At 40.6% G+C, this 25,314-nt stretch overlaps 1 protein-coding gene across 1 annotated transcript in view; it reads left to right on the forward strand.

Moving 5' to 3' along the window:
• The window catches only part of xylt1 (xylosyltransferase I), a 103,104-nt gene that overhangs the window by 56,733 nt on the left and 21,057 nt on the right, over positions 1-25,314 (forward strand). Inside the window, exons 3-8 of the mRNA XM_008409210.3 lie at positions 1,727-1,899; positions 1,994-2,196; positions 10,076-10,156; positions 11,854-12,070; positions 12,512-12,688; positions 17,720-17,985. Coding sequence (XP_008407432.1) covers positions 1,727-1,899; positions 1,994-2,196; positions 10,076-10,156; positions 11,854-12,070; positions 12,512-12,688; positions 17,720-17,985 — 1,117 coding nt within the window. The remainder of the gene's footprint in view (positions 1-1,726; positions 1,900-1,993; positions 2,197-10,075; positions 10,157-11,853; positions 12,071-12,511; positions 12,689-17,719; positions 17,986-25,314) is intronic.

Here is a 25,314-nt window from a genome sequence, read left to right on the forward strand (position 1 = left end):
CGCACACACACACACACACACACACTCTCACACACATGTAGAAATGGTGTAGCACGAACTCTGTGGGAGTGAATGACGGGAGGTAAAGCCAGTTAGAACCAAGCGAGCGTGTCGTTAACCTTACTCTTGTCATTGGCCTTTGAGCAAATCCACCTTAAATTTCAGCGAGTGCAATAGTTTTCTACAGAATATGGATATGACAGATACATGCGCTAAAACCCGTTGTAATTACAAGGCCTCGGGGCCAGCAGAGAGGGCTTTTCCTTAATGCCAGGCGAATAAACAGTCCACATGTCAGTATTCCCTTAGGTTCCCTGTGTCTACACTACAGACAGGCTCTTGGGAGCTGTAACCCTAAATTATATTAATTTGAGGCTTCAGCTCAAGGCGTATTTAGTGAACAGAAATCTTTCATAAACTGTCTGTGTGCGTTTGCTGTGATAGCTAAAGATTTATAAAAAAAAAAGCAAACAAACAATGCCCATAATAATTTTTTGAGGGGAGGAGCGGGGGAGGTTAGCAGCTTCGAGGAATTCAATGAAAGTCTGTTCCTTTTGTGCTGATTTAAAATCTCTACAGTTTATTTTACATCAAAAGATTTATGTTGGTGTAAATCTTTAAGGGTTGTTTAAGCGTGGTAGAAAGCCACACAATGAAGCTGAGCAATGTTTCCGACAATCCTCCGAGGACCGCTGGGATTGTTTCATTTTGACAGGCCACAACCTGGGTGTGTGCGCCCACATTCATGCCGTTGCCATCTTTTGCAAAAGTATAAGACGTCTTCGGGGAGTTTGGCCTGTTGTGGTATGATGGCACTCTGTCATTCCAAGCTACACCCAGATTCCCGGAGGAACTTCTCATAGGATTCCTGCCTGCGGGAGGACGGTGGTCACAGCAGATTTCATGTGGCTGGAATTGTTGAAATGGCTCCAGTTCAATCAAACGATAACCGAATGAGCGACTCATAGCATTGTGCTTCTGTAGCGTTACATCTTTCCTGATTCTGTTTTTATGTTCCCGTTTGGTTTTGTAAATGTGACAAATTTGGGTGTTAGCGTCTCATTTAGCATCCAGTCTGGAGTGGTTGTTTTTTTCCCCTTGTTAAACGGAGTGCGGACCAGTGTTGGATCCTCTTTTTCTTAAGATACACGCAACAATAAAAACCTATATGAATCATAACTGTGTGCAAATTCAATAGATAGATAGATAGATAGATAGATAGATAGATAGATAGATAGATAGATAGATAGATAGATAGATAGATAGATAGATAGATAGATAGATAGATAGATAGATAGATAGATAGATAGATAGATAGATAGATAGATAGATCCATAACATTTCTATGCTTATTTTTCTTCTTTTCCTTTAGCTTCTTTGACATTATTATGTACCAAGAGTGCACTACTATCTCAGTGTTGCCTTTGGCTTTTACCTGTCATATTAAAATACATATTCTGTCTAGAAACAGCCTGAAATCATTTATCCTTGCAGTCTCAAACATTAACTTTCAATTATGCCTGATAAAAATAGGTAAAATTGCCCAAAACAGATAAAAAGGATCGGACAAAAACAAGGCTCTTTGGCCTAATTCCTCTAGCTGACCCTAAAAAAATGACTATAACCTATTCTTTACATTTACTCTCCCTATTCTATTTGTACTGGTTTGATTTAATAATTTCCCACAAATAATACAAAACTCTCTGCTGTCTGTCGACCTGTGAAGGTAAAGCCAACGTGAACATCCAGTGGGATGAAGACTCTGTGGAGAGCTTTCCACTGAAACCAGTGAGAATAGTTTTTGTTCTGGTGATTCACGGACGAGCCTCTCGCCAGTTCCAGCGTCTCTTCAAAGCCATCTTCCACACCTCTCACTTCTACTACATTCACGTCGACCAGGTGAGCCGCACAGAACCTGGAACACGGTCCAAAACAGGAGCCACGCGTCTCCAAAACACAGTTTGGTTCCTCTCTTTCTCTCTCTCTCTTTCAGCGCTCCAACTACCTGCACAGGCAGGTGCAGGCCCTCGCTTCCCAGTATCCCAACGTGAGGGTGACGCCCTGGCGCATGGCCACCATCTGGGGGGGAGCCAGTTTGCTGACCATGTATCTGCGCAGCATGGCTGACCTGCTGGCCATGAGGGACTGGAGCTGGGATTTTTTCATCAATCTCAGCGCTGCCGACTACCCTATCAGGTAACAGAGGACCATCACGTTACAGTAAAAGCCTGGAGGGAAATTTCTGAAATAAAGATATGCAGGGCTCCATAAAGATAAGTAATCTTCCCTTGCTGTTCTGTGGATCAGAATTTTTAGATGTTAGTTCTTATTTCTTTAAAAGCATTTGTCTTAAGCAGAACATTTCAAAAACAGCATTCAAGATGTTTTTGCTGACTTTCTTATGCAATGGATTATTATTTATATTAGGAGCAGATGCTTTGGGGTCCTACTTTCTCACTAGTCCAGTCAGAGCAGCTAGCATAGCTAAGCAAGAAGAGACTATAGTCAGCAGCGCTTAGGAAAAATAGAGTAGAACGTTCTAGAGCCGAACCGTTCAGTTTCCATTCAACTATAAAACAAGAAATTACTTTACATCTGTCAAATGAGTATAAAATATGTTAAGTCAGTAGAAGCAGATATAACAACAAGACATGGACATCGACTACCAAAATATTGTTTTTATTCATTTGTGAATGCTGTCTTTCATTTCTTTTAAGAATTAGCTTCTAAAACTATATATTTTTTGTTTTTCTTTTATTTTGATGTGGAAATTAAAACACAATTCTTGTTGGTTTGCTACACCTTGTGGGGTTATGACAACCACCTTTGGTGATCACTGTTATAGTATTGGCTACGTACTATAACAGTGTTTATGTATGAGTCATTTGACTGAATTTACCAGATTTACAAGTATCTGAAATAGCCAGGTACTGGACTAAAAATCTCTAAAAAGAAAAAAAAAACAATGTCCCAGTGAACTATTGATCAAAGCCACCTTTAAAAATAACAAGAGCAATATTTTTGTTATAGAATACTATTCTGCAGTAAGCAATGTTGGCGTCTTTAACAGAAAGACATGACGACAGCGTGGCGATATTGCAGTGTAATGTAGAAAAGGATTTTCCTTAAAAGCATCCTGTCACCACAGTGCTATCCCACTCTGAGTCAATGTACAAGTAATCCAATACTCTCCAGTCTATGCTTCTGTCGTTAACTGTGAGCTTTAAATACAGTCAAACCAAACAGATCGATGATGTAGCACCTCTGCTTTCTTAAACACTGTTCATACATACCCTTTTTTTTATTTTTATCCAAGCATCTGCCTTCTAGTTCTCACCACATTGAACAGTTTACATGTTTAACTTACTGCGGTTTAATTGCCTAAGGTCAATACCCATTGACTTTCCAGGTCTGTTGTGCACCTCGCCGTCCGAGAGTCATCCCTCCAACTCAAAAACATCCCACTTAGGAAGCTGTAAAGTGTAATTAACTGCTGCAAAGTCTACACAGGCGAGACATGAAGTCATGGAAATAGCCTTTTGGAGGAGAAATTTTCATCACTGGTGTGAGTTTACAGTCCTTCTGGGACTTGAGGGTCTGCTGGGTTTTTGATGTAGCTCCACGGCAGCCAATTAAAATCCCCCTATTAAGGAGAGAGTTATCTCCTCAGCACAGCCAGATGTCCACCAGTTGAATTTAGACAAGCTGTAATGGCCACCGGGTGAAAAGCCGCGATGTCTCTGCAGCTGGAGCGAAGATGCTGGCGCACATGTGGATTCGGATGACAGGCTGGTTCAGTCTCATCTGTTTTGGCCTAATCAATGGCATGCTTTGCTTTTGTATCTCTGCATCAATACTGTTTGCACAAATTGTATGCTGCCATCTTAGTCCTGCTCTCAGCCCCTGTTTGTGCAAAGTTGTGCAGATTTATTCTCTCTAAACGCTTGTTAGGCCGTCTGATTAAACATATTTGTGAGTGTGCTGTTTTTTTTTCTTTTTTTATTATTATTATTTTCTATCATTTGCATGTGGAGAGTGTTGGTGTTAGGGAAAACGGCTGACAGTGGAGGTTTTTAAGCCCCGTCTTCTGGGAAACGAAACGATTGATGGAGCGAAAGAAGGAGCAGAGAGGCAGAAATGACAGGAAAGGGAGAACGAATAGGCGGTTAGAGGAGGGGAATGAGAGGAAACGGCACGATTTGGATCCGTGCAATATGAAAATATGGAAATTGCACTCTTGTATCTTAGCTTAGGAAGTGCATGTGCAGCCATGGCATGTCTTTAACCAAGTCTGCAAAGTGCGTGTTTTTATTGAGTTGAACTTGCAGATCTTTTTTTTTTTTTTTTTTTTTTCCCTGTAAGTGCCAGGTCTGGGTTCAAGCCTAAGTGAGAGTGAGCCCATTGCTGCTCAAGTGCCCTCAAGCAACAAGCTGACACCCATTCAGCCTTTTTTCCAGTTGACAACCCCGTCTCCCTATCTTCAGGAGGGAATCTGAGGGGGGGGAAAAATCATATTTTCTCCGTGTAATAAGCAGCTTTACATTATTATTTTGTACTCACTCTCTCAAAAACATCAGCGGATAGAGAGCTTCTTCAAGGACCATCAAAGCTACTACATTACAGTTCTTAGCTAGACTAATATTTAGCTGAATAATTAAAGACACCAAACAAAAGAACATTGATGGATTTATAAAATGCAATTACACTGAGCATCGATGGTTTATTTTCTCCCTGAAGACACGTTTCGTGAGTCGCTCATGATTTTGCAGCCTAAAAAAAAAAACAATTATGTGCCTTTTTTAGCATGTCTGTTTGTGCTGTGATAGTCAAAGGCCAGTGTGATAACCATAAGTAAGAATACCGCAATTTCACAGTAATATCACAAAAAAGTTCAACATTACCAAATTGCTTCTATTTAAAACATGAAAAGCAGTGATTATATGTTCTGCTGCAAAAAAAGAACTTGGCATTACAAGCTCTACAGCTGTAATTGTGCAAATAGCAAAAATAGCAAAAAATGGGTAAAAAGAAGAAATGTTAAATGCTTGTTGTTGAGATTATTAAAAGATTTTGCAGCTCTTCATAAAGTAACACGAATACTACTGCCTTATATTACCTGATTGTTGAATCTTGCCCTCTGCTGTGGTTTTTTTATAAGTAGAGAGCCGGCACTACTCTACTCTTAAAAAATGCTGCTCCTGGTTTTCTAACCAATACAAGTGATGGTCGGTGCTCCTCTGGGCTTCTGTGTTTGAAAAATTTCCAAAGAGATAATTTTGTCTTTTTTTTTTCAGGAGATTGAACAGTGTAGAGGCCTTCCATAGGCCTGCAACCAATAGCAACACGTGGGGGAGGGGCAATTTTGTATCACTTTATATTTCAAACAGCGTAAACTATATTTGGGTAGTTTAAATGTAAGTCTTTGCAGAATGCAGCATGCCTTGAATCTTTTATTATGAGAGTATGAATGAATTGTGGGACATTTATGCGTCCATACACATAGTGATTTGTTAAATTAACCAACAAAGAAATGTAGAATTTTGCGTCTGGAAAAATTTGTAGCAACCATCAAAAGAAAACTGAAAACTCCGCCTCCTGAGCCGTCACCATCCACCCAATAAGTTCATCTCATAAACTTAAGCTGTCCAGCTTGAGCTGCTGCGTCCTACAAATACAATCATTTTTGTCCCTAAACGTTGTCGCCCGGTGTGAATGCCGTGCGTTGTTGCAGTCTGGAATGCGGGGGGCTCCCCTCGGCCCTGGACTGCCTGACTGTTATTGTTGTTATCAGTGGGACTGGAGACAAGCATTATTTCCCCGCTAATTCCCTGATAATGTCTGTTCTGCCGCATGGATGGCTCTCAAAGGCAATCCCAGAGCCTCTCGTTGAGAGGCTGCTGCGTGTCCACCGGGGAGATATGGCATGCATGTTTGCATTAGTGTCTGTGTGGGTCCAGTCAGGGTGGAGGATGAGTTACACGCCCTCTTTGCCAGCGAGCGCAGGCCTCTTTCCCAGCTTTTATCTCTGCCGGCTCCTTTAAAAAAAAAAACAACCTTTTATAGACTTTACCGCTGCTTTTTTTTGAAGTCACAGCTTTGTGGGGCAATGATTGACTCGTCTGCATCACACGGTATTCATGTGGGGTAATAAAATGTGGAGCTTCAGTCTTGTGGATGCCATTCTTGATTTGGAAAATAAACATGACTCATTCTATCAAAGTGAAGTGATTGTAGATCCTGTTGGAAAAACATGTGCCTCGTCGTTACGATTCTCTTCTCAGCAGATACAATCACGTTTTGTCACCTCTATTTTGTTCGAATTTGATGTCCTGGATCTGCAAGAAGTAGTACAATTATGAAAAGCCATAAAAAAGGGAATACCTAGCATTAGTAGACAGAGTCTAATGTCTCTGGCTTAAACTCAGCGGCTTGTTAGAGAAGATATCAGGGAGAACGTTCCCATGCTCTGAATGTAGAAAGCGTATGGTACAATCATAGACTTTCCAAAATATGACCCTCTGTCATATTTTGCTCTGTGACAAGATGCAAAGTCATTGTAGACCGAAAGTCATAACTCTTATTTGTGTGTTGTCACAATCAACGGAGGGGATACAAAGCATGAAGTAGAAGCTGCTCTTTGACCTACATACAAAACATCTGGCAGGTAACTAAGGAAGTTGTGGCACCGGAAAGCCCAGAAGACTCAACTCAATTGTGCAGGAAGCGTCAGACGATTTCACAGTTTATTTATTTTATTTTATTTTTTTCACTTTGACAATGCACTTTTAAAAGTAGACCACGTTCCCCGAATGGCATCATGTTGTTACGGCAGCTGTTCATTTGGGGCACTATGACAAGAAGCTGCCCAGCCTGGTGACCAGAGGAAGCAGCGAGTTACTGAGCATGTTGCTCTACGTGAGAGAAAGGCAACAGCACAGAAAAGGCACCAGAAAGGGTGAGACTGTGCTGCGTCGCAGGGGTTGTACAGATGTCAAACGGAAGTCTAAAAGGTTTCAGGTCACGTTTATATATCCCTGTAAATAATATTACATTCTCATTTGGTTCTTTGGATAGTCCTGTTGCTGTCATACCAACAGTCCACCACAATGAAACATGGTAGTGGAAGCATCATGCTTGGGGAGTGTTTTCTTTTGCTGGAACAGGGAAGAACGACAAACTTCTAAGTGGCTGATAAAAATGTCCAGGTGTCACAAGGGACCTAGTCAAAGTGCAGACCTAAAAGTTGAGAAGCTCTGGCAAGCCTTAAAAAAATTATCTTAACAGAAAAATATCTCCGATAGAGACAAACCTCAAAAGATTTACAGTAAAAGATTGTTCATAAAACTACCTAAAATGATTCACTAAAGCTAAGTGAATCATTTTAGGCATTCACTCAGCTCTCCATATTTTTATTCGTAAAAGGTTTTGAAAATCCGAGCGTCCATTCCTTTCTACGTCCTGCTGGGCTGTGGCAAAAACAAAACCCAACAAAAGAAAAAACAACAATCCTGGTAAATACATTCCAGTTTGTGGTTGTAATGAATCAACATTTGAAAAGTTAAGCACTACGAAGACCTGTACAAGGCTTTCCGAGGTACGAGTGCGTCTCTGTGTGTGAACAGCACTGCGAGACAGGGCGGCCACAGGGCTGACAGTTAGCAAACTGCACCCAGTGGACAGGGTGACCACTCAGGTGGCAAATCTGGAGCTTGACATGAATTCCCCTGCTTCTGTCTGCATGTGTGTGTGTGTGTGTGTGTGTCTGCCCTCCTGCCTGAAGGCATTGTGTGTCTGTGCGCAAGGACTGTACGCTGCACTGCCAGTGTTCATACCAGCAGACAGACAGCGTGTGCAGGAGTCTTTGGAGCGGGGGTGGTGGTGGTGGTGGTGGTGGGGGGGGACGGAGACGGAGGTCTGTGCAGCACATCATCCGTTAGGCTTTATGGCTCAAGACCTCCTAAGATAAACCCCCCAGGCTGTGAAATTGCTCCTTCAGGGGAAAATGACATTAATATGCACTTGTCTCTCCCCCCACTGATCCTTGAGCCTCACTGCTCTTTTTCAGAAAGACAATCCCGGCCGTCGTGAAAGGCTCCGGCGCAGATGAGATGTTGGAGCCATTGACTGGGGCAGAGGCCTGCAGAGCAAAGCTTTTAGCCTGTCTGGCCCGATGTGTTGGTGGAAGCAGACCCCTCCGCAGCTCCAGAGCAGCGTGGAGTCATTGATCAAAATAGCGGATTGTGACACGGTCTTTTGTGTAACCCTAAATAGCTTTTAACAGCTTGAAGGAAGTGGAGGAGTAGCACAGGCAACATCTTTAATTGATTGGTATGTGTGACTTGAAGTCCTTCTGTGATCCCCTTTAAAACCCTCAAATATTCCTGTGTAAAATGTCAAGTCTTCCCCCCCATTCCCTTTTTCTGCTTAGGAATGTGTTTGCGCCAATCCTGCCAGTCGAGTGCTTTGCTTGATGTATGTGCAGTTTGGAATTTAAAAAGCTGTTGTTGTCGACATAAGGGGGAATATTTCTGTGCTCACTTAAGACAGGAGATTTATAAGTTTGGTTTTGTGGCATTACAAACACTCACAGAAGCCAGCTGTAACTCCAAATGAGTTTATATTGCAGTGATGTGGAGGGTTGTAAACTTTAATGTGAAAAGGAAGCTGGGAATGGATTTAAAGTTAGAAAGGAAATGTCTATTGTTCCGTTGTTTAACTGTGCCGACGCTCGGATATTAGGAGCACGCGGCTGGTCAATTCTCCTTTAGCAGCAACGCCGCGCGGGGCTACGGCGTGCCAGATTTGAATTTTAAAAGGATTTCCGTCCTTAGTCATTATTTTTAATGAATTTATCCCTCAGAAGACACATCCGATCTGCCTGACACCGGGTTAAGACGAATTTATGAACGATGGCAGTACATACATCATCTCTTTCGCCCTGTTTTAAAGCGGCAATATGAGCTTAAACACAAGGACCCATGAAGGACCCCATCACTCACATTTCCAAGATGCTGTGAAACAGAAGTAGCAGGGCCTGTTTTTTTTTTCTCCGAGGAGTTTTGAAAAACAGCATTATTACTCCCTTCTCTCACCTGGATAACTTAATCAGTCAAGGTGGTCCCTGATAAATGCTTACTGTAATTCATTCTTTGCCCAGATTCAAACAATTATACAGCAAAAAAAACTGGGAGCAGAAAGTATTTCTTTTGTGGATTTTCATTAACTGAGTCAAAATTATACAGGCTCAGGTATGTGTATGGGGGTCTTTTGTCGTAAGTTGTGTCCTTGTGTTTATCAGTAACAATCCAGTCACGGTTTACAGTCTGTGTCACATCTCATGTTGTAGGTGCATCTCGGCTCCAGTACATCGGCTTCATTTGGTCGCATTGCTTCCTTAGCATTCTGTCAATCAGCCGTTTATTAAAGTCGGGTATTTGACAGCAGGGAAACACCTAAAACAGGCAGACAGTGATCCCTGAGTTCCAGGTAGAGAAACACACATTTACATGATTGTGCCCACAGTGTACCACATTTTTTCCTCTATAAATCACTGTTAATACGATTCAGCCTACCTCGGGCACACGCATCTTCGTCCTACCAATCCACAAACCATAACACACTTGTTTAGAGCTTTGAGGGAGTGAATATATTATTAAAGGCCAACGATTAATGGCTCTGTGCCACTGATAAATGTTTGTAAACTTCTCATTTATTTCTAGCCTACAGCATCGTTTTCTCTCTTCGGTGCAGTGGACGTTCCGGCACTTACAGAGCCGACTTAAAACTCGGACAGACATGCCAAAGTCTCACAAAACATCTTGAGTTCTCAGTCTCAACTCTCCGTTTGTTACACTTTGCTCTCTGTGTGTTGTTCTCAGGCATTTCCTAATTATAAACGCAGCATAATTTATATATATTAAGGCGTCTTTTACAACCAGATGAACCCATTTGCGCAACTGTCCTCCAAAAAGTCATTAAACCTATAATTTGTGCTGGAGAATCAATTTCCCTCCACTATACAGCGGTCACCATATGTTCCCAGTCAAGAGTAAGTCATTCTCTTTTTTTATTTCAGGAACAATAACCAGCTGGTGGCGTTCCTGTCCAAGTACAGAGACCTGAATTTCATTAAGTCCCATGGCCGGGACAATGCAAGGTAAGATGTACCTTCTGAATCTTCCTTTGTAGCCTCACTTCCAGCAGCCTTCTGTCTCCTTCCCTCTGTCTCTTTTCCCCCCACTCGCTCCCACACTTGCAACTCATGTGCCAACACAACGTGGACACTGAATCATAACACAATTAGCTTCCCATCTGTGGGCTCCATTAATTAACCTTCTTGGTGAGGCGAGGTTGCTGCCAGAGCGCCGCTCGGCGCTGACGCCACCCCGCTCTCTGCCCGGTCGCGCCCTCGTGGCCGGGCCAGTCATCGCTCAGCACCGTGGGCAGAAAGACCCGAAGCAGAGGGAGCAAAATGTCCCGCAAGCACGCATGAGTCAGTGTGACTCAGCGGTACCTTTTCGTGATTGCGGCCGCTGTGTCTGATCACGTGATCCTCTCCGACAGAAGAGCTTCTTGTTTATTAAAACGTGTGTGCACGCGACTAATTAAATCAAACATCTCAACGATCGCATTAATCGCCTCTAACCTCTTTACTAGAAAGATTAATGTCTGAGCGTGCGCCACCAGTTCAACACATTGCCATTCAGATGGCAGAGGGAGCAGTCTGACCTGCCTGACCTAAATTTGACTCCCCGCATCCAACACTTGATCTGTTCGCAGGAGTAACACCACCTGCTGTGTCTGTAGGCTGTCACTGTTACTGCAGCGGGTGCAGTGAAATGTTTAGTGAGAAGTTGTGGCTGCCCAGCTCTCTGTGCAGTATTTCTATGTGCATTTTTTGTGCTGTTTGCTCACATTTATTTTTATTTTTTTTTGCATCTTTAAAGAGAGGAGTGTCTCTGAAATAGACGTGGGAATAAGGTTTCATATCGGGTTTGGAACGAGGATGGAAATGTTGCCTCAAAGGTGTATTATGTAGTAAAGATAATCATTAGGAAATAGAGAATAAAATCCACATAGAAGTTCTTGATGCTCAATTCTGATCTTATTTTTTGGCTTTTTTATTTATACTACTAATTAAACTCGAACAAAATGAGATTTCTGTGTGAACGGTTCACGTCCCCAAAGTGATCCACATGCTCAGATGAAGAACATTGATGTCATACAGACGTCATAATGGATGGAGGAGTTTATCGATCGATTTTGAAGTTCATAGCCAACAATGTCACAAAATCATAACGACACAAAGAAAGCTAATAAGAAAGCGTCACTAACAGCGATGGCTTTTTGAGGAACATTGACTGCAACTTCTGTAGAGGAATCTGTTTGGATGTGTAGTCAGACCCAGCAGCGGTCCGATTGTGATGTGATGATGTGATGATGTGCTTATGCGACGCACTTCTTTCATAAGTTCACAATCGTAATTTTCAGACATCGTTTACATCCCGACTTTCCACATGTGGCTTCGTCTGGTGCCGAATTATGACACATCTCACATCGATGACATACAAGTCAGATAAAATGCGGCATGACGGTTAAGGCAACAGACGCTTTGAAAACAACCGGATACGAATCAGTAGCACACATGGATGTGGCACACTTTGGATCTTTTTGGGGTGTGAAAAGATTGGTCCGTTCAGACAGCATTGCAAAAGCTGGATATAGGTCATATTTTGGGGAAAGCCGCAGATTTGGGTCGCATTTGCCTTCTGTGAGAACGGAGCCTTTAGGATTGGTAAGATTTTTGTACAGTAGTCAGCTATGTGACCAGACCGTCCTCTTTGTCTCTGTCAGGTTCATCCGTAAGCAGGGTCTGGATCGTCTCTTCTACGAGTGCGACACTCACATGTGGAGGCTGGGCGACCGAAAAATCCCAGAAGGCATCTCTGTGGACGGCGGCTCTGACTGGTTCCTCCTCAACCGCGTGTTTGTGGAATATGTGATCAACTCCAAGGACGATCTGGTCACCAACATGAAGCGATTCTACGCGTACACGCTGCTGCCTGCTGAGGTAACACAGGCCAGCACACGAACACACACAAGGTCACATCTTTTTTTTTTTTTTTTTTACTCTCTAACTTGCAAGCCCTGCTTTGTATTTGCACCGCATCATTTAACAAACAACAGTCACACTGTTCTCCTTTTGTTAATGTGAGATGACTCAAAGGCGGACACCGAGAGTCGGAGAGTGAGGGGAAGACTTAAGATCCTAACCTATCAGCCATTAACTCAGGTTGGGGGGGGGGGGAGAAACAACATAAATCTCTGGAGAGAAATTGAATGTTTATCAAGAGCTGTAGTAAATCTATTTTTTCCCTGCTCCCAATCTTATTTCCTCTTGTCAAGTGGATTATGTGGGGAAAAACAACAGACACACAGTTTTTCTAATTTTCCATCTCTTTTATTTTTCCCCTCCTTATCTCGCCGCCTGTTTTTGCTCCCCGTCTCCCAGTCGTTCTTCCACACCGTGCTGGAGAACAGCGCCCACTGCGAGAGCATGGTGGACAACAACCTGCGCATCACCAACTGGAACCGTAAACTGGGCTGCAAGTGTCAGTACAAGCACATTGTGGACTGGTGTGGATGCTCGCCCAATGACTTCAAGCCTTCAGACTTTCACCGCTTCCAGGTAAACACAACACACCCTCCTGTTCTGATTGATCAGCAGCAACACTTGAAGTTAAAATTTATAATAAATGGCGTCTTGGTGACAGGTGCACTTTTTTCCTTCTTCCTGATAATATCAGTTTTGTAGGATCATTATTTGTTAAAAAAAACATTAAAAAATAGTGTAAAGAAAAGATGTTCAAAAAACTTCAGTTTTTTTTTGTAGATAGATAAAACAAATTTTGACATCAGACAAACTTGGTTGAACTTAACCTGAATGAGCAACATTTAAAGCACAGCAGGTCTCAATTGCCTCAGTTGAGGTCAGCGTTTATAACTGAACAGGGAACAGATTATTGGCAACAATGACCTCCATAGGAGAGTTTCAAGGCAAAAAACCATACCTGATCAAAAATAACTCAAAATTGCACATCTATTAGAAAACATCTTGATGATCTCCAACAGCTTTTGTAAAATATTATTTGGCATGACGAGACATCAGTGAAACTTTCTGACAGTTCTGTGTCCAGTTATATCTGACGTAAAACTGAGCCTGGGCTTTCTTTATCGATAGTAAACCTCAGATTTTGTTTTAATGCCATATGCAATTTCCGATTTTAATAAATTTTTTCTTCACTGTTTTCTGTGAAAAAAAAATAATACAATGAGAAAAATATATTTAAAAAACTGGCTTTTATTTCAATCATTCCTTCTTTAAGCTGTAAAACATGGTCGTCATACAAGTTGTTGGGGCTGGCTAACATCAGTCTGAACTACGGAAACAAAACAAGTGCATTGGTACAAAAAAACATCCAGATTTTCAAAAAATTACATATTTAAAAGACAGAAAATTTGATCAATCAATAAAATCGATTGATTGAAAACAGCCCTACATAAAAGTAATTCTGCAAGGAAGAACGGAGACAAAATTCTTTCACAGTGATACACAAAAAAAACTCTTCATCATTTACTCATCAGGATGAAGAGGCAGTTGCTTTTTGACTTTAGGTTGGTTGGTTAGTAACTTTTTTAAGTTAATTTTGAAAATTGCTTTCTATATTTACTCAGCCTTTGTTTCTCTAATCAAACTATGTCTTAATGATCTGAAACACTCAAGTGTAACAAACAAGCAATAGCATAATTAATCTAATTGGGACAAACTTCACAACAATGTTACTAAAAGCATTTTTTTTTCTATCTTAATGCTGATGTTGAGCAAAAGGATTCCACTATTTCTTTTGCTCTTCTCCTAAACTACAAATGTTCAGAAAGGTTATTTTGGTAAAACAAAGGTCGCACAAATAATTACCAACACATACACCAGACATACTCCTGAGGGACGGTTTTAAAAACTAAAATCAACATAAATAAATGTCTCCTTTTAATGCATGAGTGCAGCATTTAGTAGAAAATCAACAGCAGTCAATCGTAATAAAACGAACCGGTCCTCTCACGCTCGGCGTCCCACAGCATTCACTGTCAATATGTGCAAAATCACATCTCCATTAGGATGACCCTGATAGAGGAGAGAAAAGCAGCAGCAGCTGTTATTAGGTCCTGTTTGCCTTTGGTATTGGGAGAGAGAGAGAGAGACGGGGGGTTTTGGCCAGCTTATCACAAATAAAGTAACTTTGTTTCACTATTTGACTTTCAGGCGGCTCTTAAAACAGAAAAGAACAAATACGCAGTCTGCCTTGGCTTAGCTTCATTTTTACTCATATCCTTCATGTGGTGAGTCACTTCATGTGCAGTGCTCTCCAAATACCAGCCATCACACTGACCTCCACGCTCCCTTCGCCAAACCTGGTTGTCTCGCTTCGGTCTCTGGCAGACCGGTGCCAAAACGTTGCCCTGAGCTCCTTGGCGCTGCTGCGGGGTCCGCTTGGCATTCGACGTGGTGTCAGTGAGGTCTGACCCTGGAAACAAAGCAGCCCTGTGAGAGGACTAACTGATCCTCTTATAAATTATTTTAGTAATGATGTTCATTTATTCATGAACCGCATTCAAAACCCTCGCAAGCTGGACCAACATCCTGGCCAACACAGTAGAGAAAAACGCATGAGATTAAGCAATGCTAACAAGAAATATCTTGCAAACAATCTTATATCAATTAAGTAACAATTTAGACAGGAAAAAGTCTCAAATAAAGTAATTTTAAAGTCAATTCTCTTGGGGGAACTTGAGAGAGTGTGTGACCTTTTTGTTATTATTTAGTTACAGGTTGTTCCCTGTTATCTGTGGGAAAAAATTACACAGAGTATTATATTTTTAATGGTTTATTATTTGTTAACTTTAATGCTTATGACTTACAGCTAATGGAAATCCAATTTCAGTTTTTCAGAAAATGTAAATATTACATAAAACTTAAAAAAAAAAAAAATATTTCACAGAAATGTTATGTTATCCTCATGGATGCACAGATGACGACAGTCACATTGCAGAGTTTCTTTTTCTACTTTTGATGCCATCAGTGACATAGCGCACACCTCAAATTCTGTAAAACTTATGCGCCTGAACAAAAATATCTGGACATAATGTTTTAAACAATAAAATTGCATAGTCTACAATAAAATCTGTCTACCTGCCTGTCTATAATAAGCAAAGAAAATACATTATGTAAATTAATTTAGTGTTTTATACATAACTTAAAAAAAATTATAGTAATCTAAATTAACTATTTCCAAGGTGCAACACTCCTGTTGCTTTTCAAGATGTATGGAAAAGCTGATTTCATTTCCCATCGAGAATACCTCCTTAGTGGCACTGTGACTGATTGGCCAGCAAACTGTCCTGATTTAAACCTCGGAGAGAAATTATGAATTATTGTTTAGAGGAAGACGAGAGTCACCGGATCCGAAAACACAGACGAGCTAAAAGCTGCTTTTCTAGCTCTCTGGGCTTCCTGAACACCTCAGCAGAACAACAGACTGATTGCCTCGACAGCGTGCTGCGTTCTGTAGTAATTTATGCCAAAATGAGTCGCAACCAAGTGTTTAGTGCACATAGACATACTTTGAAGCAGTATGTTCATGTGTTAAAAACAATTCTAATGTAAATATCGCATTTTCGGGAAGCAGGAAATTTCAACCTCGCGCTTTTCTTCTACTCTAATCTTATGACTTGCCGCTAATATACCCGAGAAACGCAGTGAGTTTCTTTAGCAGCAACCTTTTATTGACTCGCCCTGGTTGTGAAGGGTGTCGAGGAGTGATGGACGACTGTCAAGTCCATTTTTTCAAGATTGTGTAAGCCAGAAAAATGCCAAAATATAACATTTTTGTAATGTTATTTTTTTATTATATAGTTGTTGTTGTTTTTTTGTTGATAAATTGAAGTTTGGTTTTTATTAGCAGTAAGCCACAATCATAAAGATTAGCAGAAACAAACGCCTACAATGTGTCAGACTCTGTGTATTTAATTTGTATAATACATGAATTTGTACTGAATCGCTAAAATAAAGAACTTTTTTATACTAAGATGTACTTTAGCATGCTTCAAAATAAACGAATCAGTTCTTTCAATCGACTCCACAGAATGTGAGAGGGAGGCCCCCCCTCACTCTGGAAGCATATCTATGTTTAATTTAACACCTCCGGCTTGCCGTACATCATCCCACACTTACTGCTACATGAGAAAAAAAAAACCAACTGAATTCCAAGAAAATGAGCAACCACCTCATTAGGTCTCCTCTTTTATCGGTTACATTTTTTTTTTTTTTTTTTTTCTTTTGCAGGTAACACCAACGTGTTTGGTACTGCAAGATAAATAGTTTGATGTCTGGGACTAACGTTAGATGTCTTTGTGTCAAAGCCAAGCTGTGGAGGAGGCAAATTTTATGATGCATCATCAACCACAGAATAAGCGACGTGACGTGAACAAAGAAGTGGAAAACGATGTGGATGAATCGGAGGCAAAGACCAGACTCAGACAGATTAAACGGGGGCATGTTAGATGGAAGTTTCTGTTGAGTCATACTTTCCAACTCTGCCCAAATTTACATGAAGATAGCTGGAAAATAAGAGATTTTCTTTTCTTCCCTACCTCTCTTAAATTACAATTGATCCCGAAAGTTTTTCTTTTATTTACTACATCAGGCAGCGATGTTGTGTGTGACTTGCAGTTTTTGTGGTGAATTTCAAGTCAACTGGGTAGTGAGGGTTGAAATGTTTGTATGTGGATATTCTCTCCAGGCTCCGATATATTCGTACACTGTTCCTAATATTTGAGTAAATATGCCTTTGATAAGCAGCAGCTCGACTGCAATACATTAGTGCCACAGGCAGGCAGTAAAATAGACCCTCAGTATGACACTACCACTACCGTGCGTGGCACTTGCTATAGAGCTCTTAGGTTTTGAAATATCCTCTATATTTCAGTTTAGGTTAGACTGATGGGACAAAAATACAAAACACAGATTATAACTGGCTTTAGAAAATGCAAAACAGTCTTATACTAAACTACTGTAAGTAAATATTGAAAGAACCGGATGCAATCATTGATCAAAGCAAAACAAACCTGTTTAAATAAGCTGAATGAGATAAGGGATAATATAAATTCTTGATTTAAAGTGTAAATATTTTCTTAAGTTTTCATTTTTTAGATATCTATATAGGTTGTGTAAACATTAAACACCCTAAGCTTTTTTTTCCAGTTTTTCTTGTAGCCATTTTGGCGATACTGACACATTACCATTGGGAGCCTTTAACACAAATGTATTTGCAGATTGAAAAGTGAGACCAAATAGAGGGCAATTTTGATTTAATACAGATTCTAATTCATTCACAAATCTCTAAGAAGACGATTTTCCCAGTTTTCGGTCTGCTGCCTTCAGCCGCCCCCCTACTCAACCTCTTATCAGCATTTTTTTCTCTCTCTCTCTCTTCTCTGCCCACCTATCACTTCCACACATATCTCACACATCACATTTCGTTCCCCTCACATCCTGGCACACCACCGTTTAATAATCTTCTCCTCTTTTTTTTTCTTCTCTTTATCTCCTCTGTCCCTGCTTCGCTCCTCTGCTCGCCTCCCGCCTCGCTCTGCGTTTCTGCAGCAAACGGTGCGGCCCACCTTCTTCGCCAGGAAGTTTGAGGCCAGCGTGAACCAGGAGATAGTGAACCAGCTGGATGCCTACCTGTTTGGACCGCTTCCCCAGGGGACGCTGGGACTGAACTCGTACTGGGAGAATGTTTACGACGAGCCAGATGGCGTCGGCAGCCTGTCGGACACGCTGCTCACGTATTACCACTCCTTCACGCGGATGGGCCTGGTGAGGGCTGCGGCCTCGCTTCAGGGGAACCCAAACGATCACAGCTGCAGGTTGGTTTTCGTAAAAATGTGTGCGCTTGAGAGGGTAAACAGCCCCGTACATTTACCAATACACACGCATGTAGCTCTTCAGCATTTATTTCACCACAACCACTCTTGTAATTGCTGCCATTATTACACACCTGCAGCTTGTGTTTGTCCAGTTCGTCGTCTTCTCGGAAACCAGACGCACCTTTATTAGCTTTGGAAACCACATTGCGCAGCACATAAATGGCCTTCCGCGTTTCTCCTGGTGCATCGTCTCTTAAGATCACATATCATGGAAATAGGATAACAATGGATAGCTTCAATAAGCAACTGGGAGGCCTGGCTAAAGCCTTTCATTTTGTAACACAATATGACACCATCAATTTATCTCTGCGATAATGAGGCTATGTAGGTCATACCGCAGAAAGCCAGCTTGGTCTATTATTAGTAGGAATGAATGAATTTCAGAGTGCTGTTAACACATTGTATGTGGTTGAAACAAAATGAACAAAAGGCTGTACGTCAATACCTTTTGGTGCAATTTTTTTTATTAGTTTAGTTTTCCTTCTTCAAAAAAAAAACAACTTTTCCTAATAGAAGCTAATTGTGATGCGCTAATCTCGTTTTGGTACCTCCTGATACCAATTTTAGGTAAATTCAGTTTTTTTAAATAATTTTTTTTTATTGAGAATAACAGTTGCAGTAAATTCTTAATTTTATAAGGAACAGAGTTAACATTGTGTGTGAAGGAGGAGCCACTGAGAAGCAGGGTTTTAGCGTAACATGCAGTTCTTCTGTTAGCACTTTCTGTTAGCAGTTAGCCAGGTTAGCTTTCTGTATGTATTCTCTAGATATTGTAGATCCTTACCTGAATCTGAATATTTCCACAAAGCTGCTAACATTTACATGCCAACATGGATAAAATTTCATGAATGACAGAGATTTAAAACTCAAAAAGATAAAACGGAGCAACTTTGCTGTTATTCACTGAGTCTTCCTTTTATCTCTGGTAAGTTTTGCTTTCTCTAATAGCCTACTGAACAGCAGACCTGTATGGACCTGTCATGGAAAAGGTTTTTTTTTATATTATTTATGAAACACCTCTTACGTCTTTGTGTGTAATTCATTCTTACTTCACCTTATTGATACTGAACATTGCTAACTTTGAGTCTTCCTCCGTCAGGAACAATTTCCACATTGACAAGTGTCAACTGGATGTGGTTGCACTTGGTGCAGTAGTCATTATAAAAAGATGCAATTTTTTTGAGTTTACAAACAACTGGTCAGCGGTCAGAGATGCTCGATCTAAAAATTCTGCAGAACACATTCATCACATCTGGTTGGGTCTGTGGTTGCGCTTCCTTCGTATCCTCTCATCCCCTTGACTCGCTGGTCAAGCCTGATCATGATCTTGTTTCTGCTCGACATCACTTCCTGTCAGAAGGGACTTGTTCCTCTCCACTGTTGTTCAGTTCTTGTATGCTGAGGGATTAAAACGAAATCAAGTTTTGAAGCAAAAAGCTGTTTTTCTTCAACTGAGACTGGCATTTTGCGATTTCCTTAATCAGATTGTTTGAAATTGCATTTTAATTGGACAGATTTTGACTTTGTGCTATTAGTCTGAAGGTGAATATTGCAGTTCTGCCTAGAATGAATTGAAGGGTGGTAATCAAACTGGAGCTGGACCCTCTTGTTTTCATTCAAAGTACACATTTGGTGTGATTTTTATTAGGACGATTGTGACTAGCTGCCATGACTGATTAAGCTGACTGTAACGTCACTAACATTAAAACTCTTAGTGAATACATCATTTTTATTGAATTAGTTTTTATCACTTTACTTAACAAAAATAACCTAAATCTTTCCCTCTCCTTCCTACTGTAACAACAGGCTGCAGGAATGCATGCCCGTCATTTCATACATCCGTAGCGGTCGGCTTCACTCATTGGCTGGTTCTGTGCGAACAGCAGATGATAAACTAATGGTTTGGACGCTCCTCACAGGAGCACAACCATAAAGCATGACCATTTGAAAAAGACACATTTTTGGCTGAGAAATCTACTTAATGGACTCTATGAAGATAGACAGGTGCTCTGTCTGCTGTAGCGGCTCGAAAGCAAAGGATCCAAGTCGAGGCGTTTTCAGATAGTGCCATAAAAGAACTCGGGCTTCTTCACATTTCTTACAAAAATGAAACAAAATGTACCTACAACTTAATTTCTTGTTCTGTTTTTGTACTCAGAAATGAGAACTTTTAAACTCCTGTTTGGAAAAAAAAGAAGGAAAATTGCTTAGACCATTCAGTTAATCACTCAGTTAATTCATCACTTTGCCCACAGTACAGCTCATATAAAGCAGTCATTAGATGTGAGACGACGCAAATAAACTGAATTGAGTTGAACTGCTCTTGTTGGTCGTCTTCCAAATGACCAGTCTACATCATGCTTGGAAAAGTTTTAGACCCACGTAAGTGAACCGACTGTCTCATTTGTTTAGTAAATATAGGTGGCATTGCAGAAGCAGTCGCCTCTTTGTGTGATTTCCTCCTTATGTGCAGAAAATAAAGCAGTAGCAAACCCCTCTGCCACCCACTGTCTGGCCTGCAATGTAAATGTTCTTTAAAATGTTCCAGGTAAAAGCAAGAGATGAAAGGAGGACAGATTTCATGGTTTCCATACGTCAAACCAAAAAGAAAAAAAGGAATCTGCCAGCTATAGTTTTATTTACAGGTATTTATTTTTATTCAGGCACCGGATCTTTTCCATAGAGCAGCGTTTCCCAACCCTGGTCCTGAAGACACACTGCCCTGCATGTTTTAGATGTGTCCCTGTTTTAACACACCTGATTCAGATGGTTGCAGTTCAGTGAGCCCCTGTTAATCAGACGTCAATTGAAATCTGGTGTGCTGATGCAGGAAAACATCTAAAATATGCCAGGCAGTGTGTCTTGAGGACCAGAGAACCGAAAAATAAATGTATGGTATGTAATAGGAGCTGTTCCAATTAGCCTTTCTATTATCTAGCTCAAGCAACCGAATTAATTCATTTGGAGTCGTGACCCAATACTTTTTGGCAACGTAGTGCTTTTCTTTCTTCTTTTTTTTTTTTTTTAATTGAAGCAATGGGGACAGTTGTAAATGGTTTAAAACCCAGAGGTCACAAAGGATGTGCGTCTATTTGAGACAAAGTTGTGCATGTGAGAGTGGAAATATGCAGGTTTGAGTAATCTACCCTGAACTCTCACGTAATGACCGCCGGGGAAAAGGCGCCATTACGTAATCCTGCAACAATAAAGAGGTATAGACAAATTTAAGCTTTTATTTACCTGTTTTACCAGTTACAACTTCCTGTGAGTTTAAGTATGTTCTTCTCATATATTCAGGTTTTTTTTTTTTTTTTTTTTTTTTTTTGCTTTATAGCAAAACAACCATGAGTCCTTTATATTGCTGTAACATAAATACCAAAAAACTAGAGTCAGAAAACATAACCCAGACAGAGCAATACAAAGATTGTTCTAAAGCTATAAAAATATATCAATGCATGAGCAAAAACACAAGGTCACAGAGAGAAAAAAGTAAATGGATAAAAGTCTTGTAGATGCAATCTAGTCATAGAACGGGTTAAAAATACAAAACTGAACTAAAATGTAAAAACAGGTGTTGTTCAAAAATATGCCACGGTGTAGTAAATGCAGTCCAGATCCAGAGCTAAATAAAGTCTTCGGGTTGAATCTAATCGTTTTTTTTCAGGTTTATGTTTATGTTCTGGGCTTTACGGCCATTACAGCAATTTCTTTGATTTACAGCAGAGAGCCTGCAGACTCCGAGGAAAAACATCAGAGGGTGAAAGGAGCAAGAATGACTCTCTGCATAGGGAGAAAGTTAAATGAGAAAACACATAGCAGTATCTTTAGTGACAGGACGTTCACAGATTCATTCATCCTGTTTGAGCTTTTAATCCTGTTTGTCTGTTTTGCTCAGGGACAGTGTGAGTGTTTACATCAGCAAATTATACTCCTACTAAGTGAAACTACTGATAAAAAAAGTCAAATCCTGCCACAATCCCAGTAGTTAGTTGGAGAAGGGGAACATCCTTGTCCTCCCAAGAATATATTACATTCTAATGTGAACCATAATTTGAATGCTGCTCTTAGTTCTCTGATACTCTTATAATACTGAGCTCTCATGATCTGTGATGAAGCAGGTACATTTCTAGGTCTTTCATCATTAAGTGAAAATGTATTTTCACTAACATGTTGTGGCAACATTAAACAACACTGAACAGCAGCTCTAAAATGAAAGACCTTCATTGGTATTGATTGGCTGTTCCCCCAAGAGTGGAGAAAAGGAAGACGGTAGATTTTAGCTTGGCGCCCTGTGCAATGTTCATTTCCACTGGGCGCATTAATGCATATTATAGTGTATTTAGTGTTTAAAGTATTAAGAAAAAGTAATTATAAAATTTTTTTAGAGGGGAGGGGTGACAAGGATCTGCAGATTTGAGCTATTTGCGTGCAGCGGATGAAGTGTATTGAGATGTTTAACAGCTAAATAGACTAATCTGTACAAATTTCATACCTAATTTATGTTTTAACAACAGTAAAGGAAACATGTTGGAATGAGAGCTACTTTAGCATATATTTGATAAACGTTCATGCAAGGTTCATGTGAGAAAAGAGAAGAAAGGAGCAATCAGATTTAAAGGAACCACAATGAATTTATTACATAATCGTGTTAGTGATGGACTCAGAAACTGATTTCTTCGCATCAGTACTCGCACACCCACTTAACATTTCTTAACTTGGCCTACTTCAGGTAGGGGCTGTTTTTAATTGTTTTAGATTTTGATCTATAAATATAATTAGACAGCAGTTATTTAGTTAAAAGACATCTCTCATTAAAACCGACAAATGCTACAGTTCACATACATCCTGTTTTCCTTGAACAGTAAGACGTCCTTGGAAAGTTTTAATTTCTTTTTTCTTTGGATCTTCACTTTACCCCCCCCCCCACCATAGTTTGTTACTTCTGCTGCAGTATGGCAAAGTGATTGTCCAAGGTCTTATTTTAAAAATAAGAAACATTTAGATGTGGTTCTCTCAAAAAATGCAATTCTTTATTCAGTGTGTTCCCTTCTTTGCATTAAAAGCTTTTCCCAATTTAATCATCTCTCATAGATCTCATTGAAACGGTTTGGAAGAAACACATAAAAGCTTTAAGAACAATGAGATAAATAAAATGGAGACAAATAAAAATTCCACTCGTACATATCTGGCCTCTCTGGATTGTCGGCATAATGACTGAATGTGTAATTATTCCGGTGAAACGATGCGAAGCCCCGCGCCTTGAGCCGTCTTCTTTATATTTTATCGGTCTGAAATTTTACCGATGAGGCCAACTGATTCAATCGATCAGGGTTTACCTTGAAGCGTGTCACAGCAAAAGAAATGATTACTTAGGAGTTTCTTTATAGGAACTGCCTGTTGTGCTAAGTTTGCTATCACATGGCAGAGGCGTTTGTTGCTGCGTGCATGCAAAGCGTACATCTCGACTAACAGATGGGTGGTTTGGCTTCTGCATAAGATCGTGGTGAAAGAGAGTAGACGAACAAGGAGAGTTATAGCAGCTTGCTGTGACTTTCTTGGAGAGACAGGGCAGTAAAAGCCTGAATGGAGCTTCTGTGCAGGTTGCGGCCCGGCCCCCTTCGCTCAGCCTCTCGTATCGGCTTTTTGGAAAGGCAGGTCAGAGAGACCTGAGAGCCGAGGTAAAGCAAGGTGAAAGAAAGCGCAGAGAGCTGTAAGAGGGGGTTGGGGGGAGAAAAAAAAATGAAGGAAAGGAGAAAGACACAGAAAACGAAGCAGGAGATTGGGGGGAGTGTGCAATGCAATCCTTGGGGGTGTAAGTATTTGCTGTTCTGCTTGTCAGGGTAGCGTTTGCTAGCTCTGGTTGACTCTTGGTGCTTTAGCTGAATACTGATGAGGCTGCCTGCTGCACAGGGGAGCTGGGGGGGAACACTGTGTGTTTGTGTTAAGGTGTGTGTGTGTGTGTGTGTGTGTGTGTGTGTGTGTGTGTGTGTGTGTGTGTGTGTGCATGCGTGTGTGTGCACAAGAAAACGTGGAATAAGGAGTTTGGGATACACAGAGATTAGAAATCTGGGTGAGAAGGAGTGAGAACATGAGCAGTCAGCAGCTGTTGAGCATCCCCCCCCCCAACATCGCCCACTCTCAGCTCAGTCCTTTTATGTTTTTCCAGAAGTTGCTGCGGCTGTCTGGCCTCAGGGCAGCCCTCTGCCACATATGAAGCCACGCACAAATAAACACTCTAATCACAGGGCGAGATCTTCATTCTGCTTCAGATAACTGGATGACCCAGTTCAACTCCGTGCTGCCAGCTTACGTTGTTCTTTGTTCCTTTCTTCGCATCAGTACTCGCACACCCACTTAACAATAGATATGTCGTTTGCCGTTACTCTCTTTGTGGTTTGCAAGAGTTTTAAGGTGCACTATATTACCAAAGATATTGAGACATTTGCTTTTATACACACTTTAATTTCAGCTGCATCCCATTTGCAATGCACAGGCCGTAACATGAAGCAGTAGGCAGTCGGCCGCATCTTTGAAATTGTTCGAGCTTCAGCTATTTTGTGTTTAGCATTTGTGACGTCAGGTCAGGGCTGCCCACCACCGCTGTGTATGTGCTGCCTCAACCAGTAGTGCATTTTGGCTAGCTGGATTATTTTTATTCTTGTATCTAAAGGAGAAAAGGATGAGTTTTAATGATATTTGTTTTTGTGTGGATATCTTTGACGCTGCTTTCAAATATTAGGTACTCATAGAAAATTAGGTGAGTATTATTAACACACGTAACTATGACTTTGTATTTTTGTGATGCCTTATTGCTGAAAGGTGCTATGCAAATAAAATTTTACTGATTGACATAATAAGTGTATATAAATCATATGAACTATCAAACATATATAAAATAGTCAGTAAATTGCACTGAGGCTAAAAAAAAAAAGCATGTTTAAATCAGTTTATATTTAGTGCTTACAGATTCCTAAGCTGTATAAAAATATCCTGTCGGGGCGTTCCATTATTTTTATTTTCCTTTTGATCAGACCTAATCTTAGCTACGGCAGCAAATCGAAAAAAGACTGAAAACGCAGGTTTGCCTTCTCGTTTGGGTATGTCATACTGAGATTTTTCAAAAGTTACGGCCATCTTTTCGCCTCTCACAAAAATGCTTCACCTTTTTTATGTTGTGCTGAATTTCTTTGTTAAATTGCTGATCATGTTTCTGATCCTTATCTAAGATGAACCTGCAGTTATGGTAGTAATGAGAATACCCAGGTGAGA

The sequence above is a fragment of the Poecilia reticulata genome, chromosome 1, assembly GCF_904066995.2.
Source record: "Poecilia reticulata chromosome 1, P_reticulata-male-v2, whole genome shotgun sequence".
Taxonomy (NCBI): Eukaryota; Metazoa; Chordata; class Actinopteri; order Cyprinodontiformes; family Poeciliidae; genus Poecilia; species Poecilia reticulata.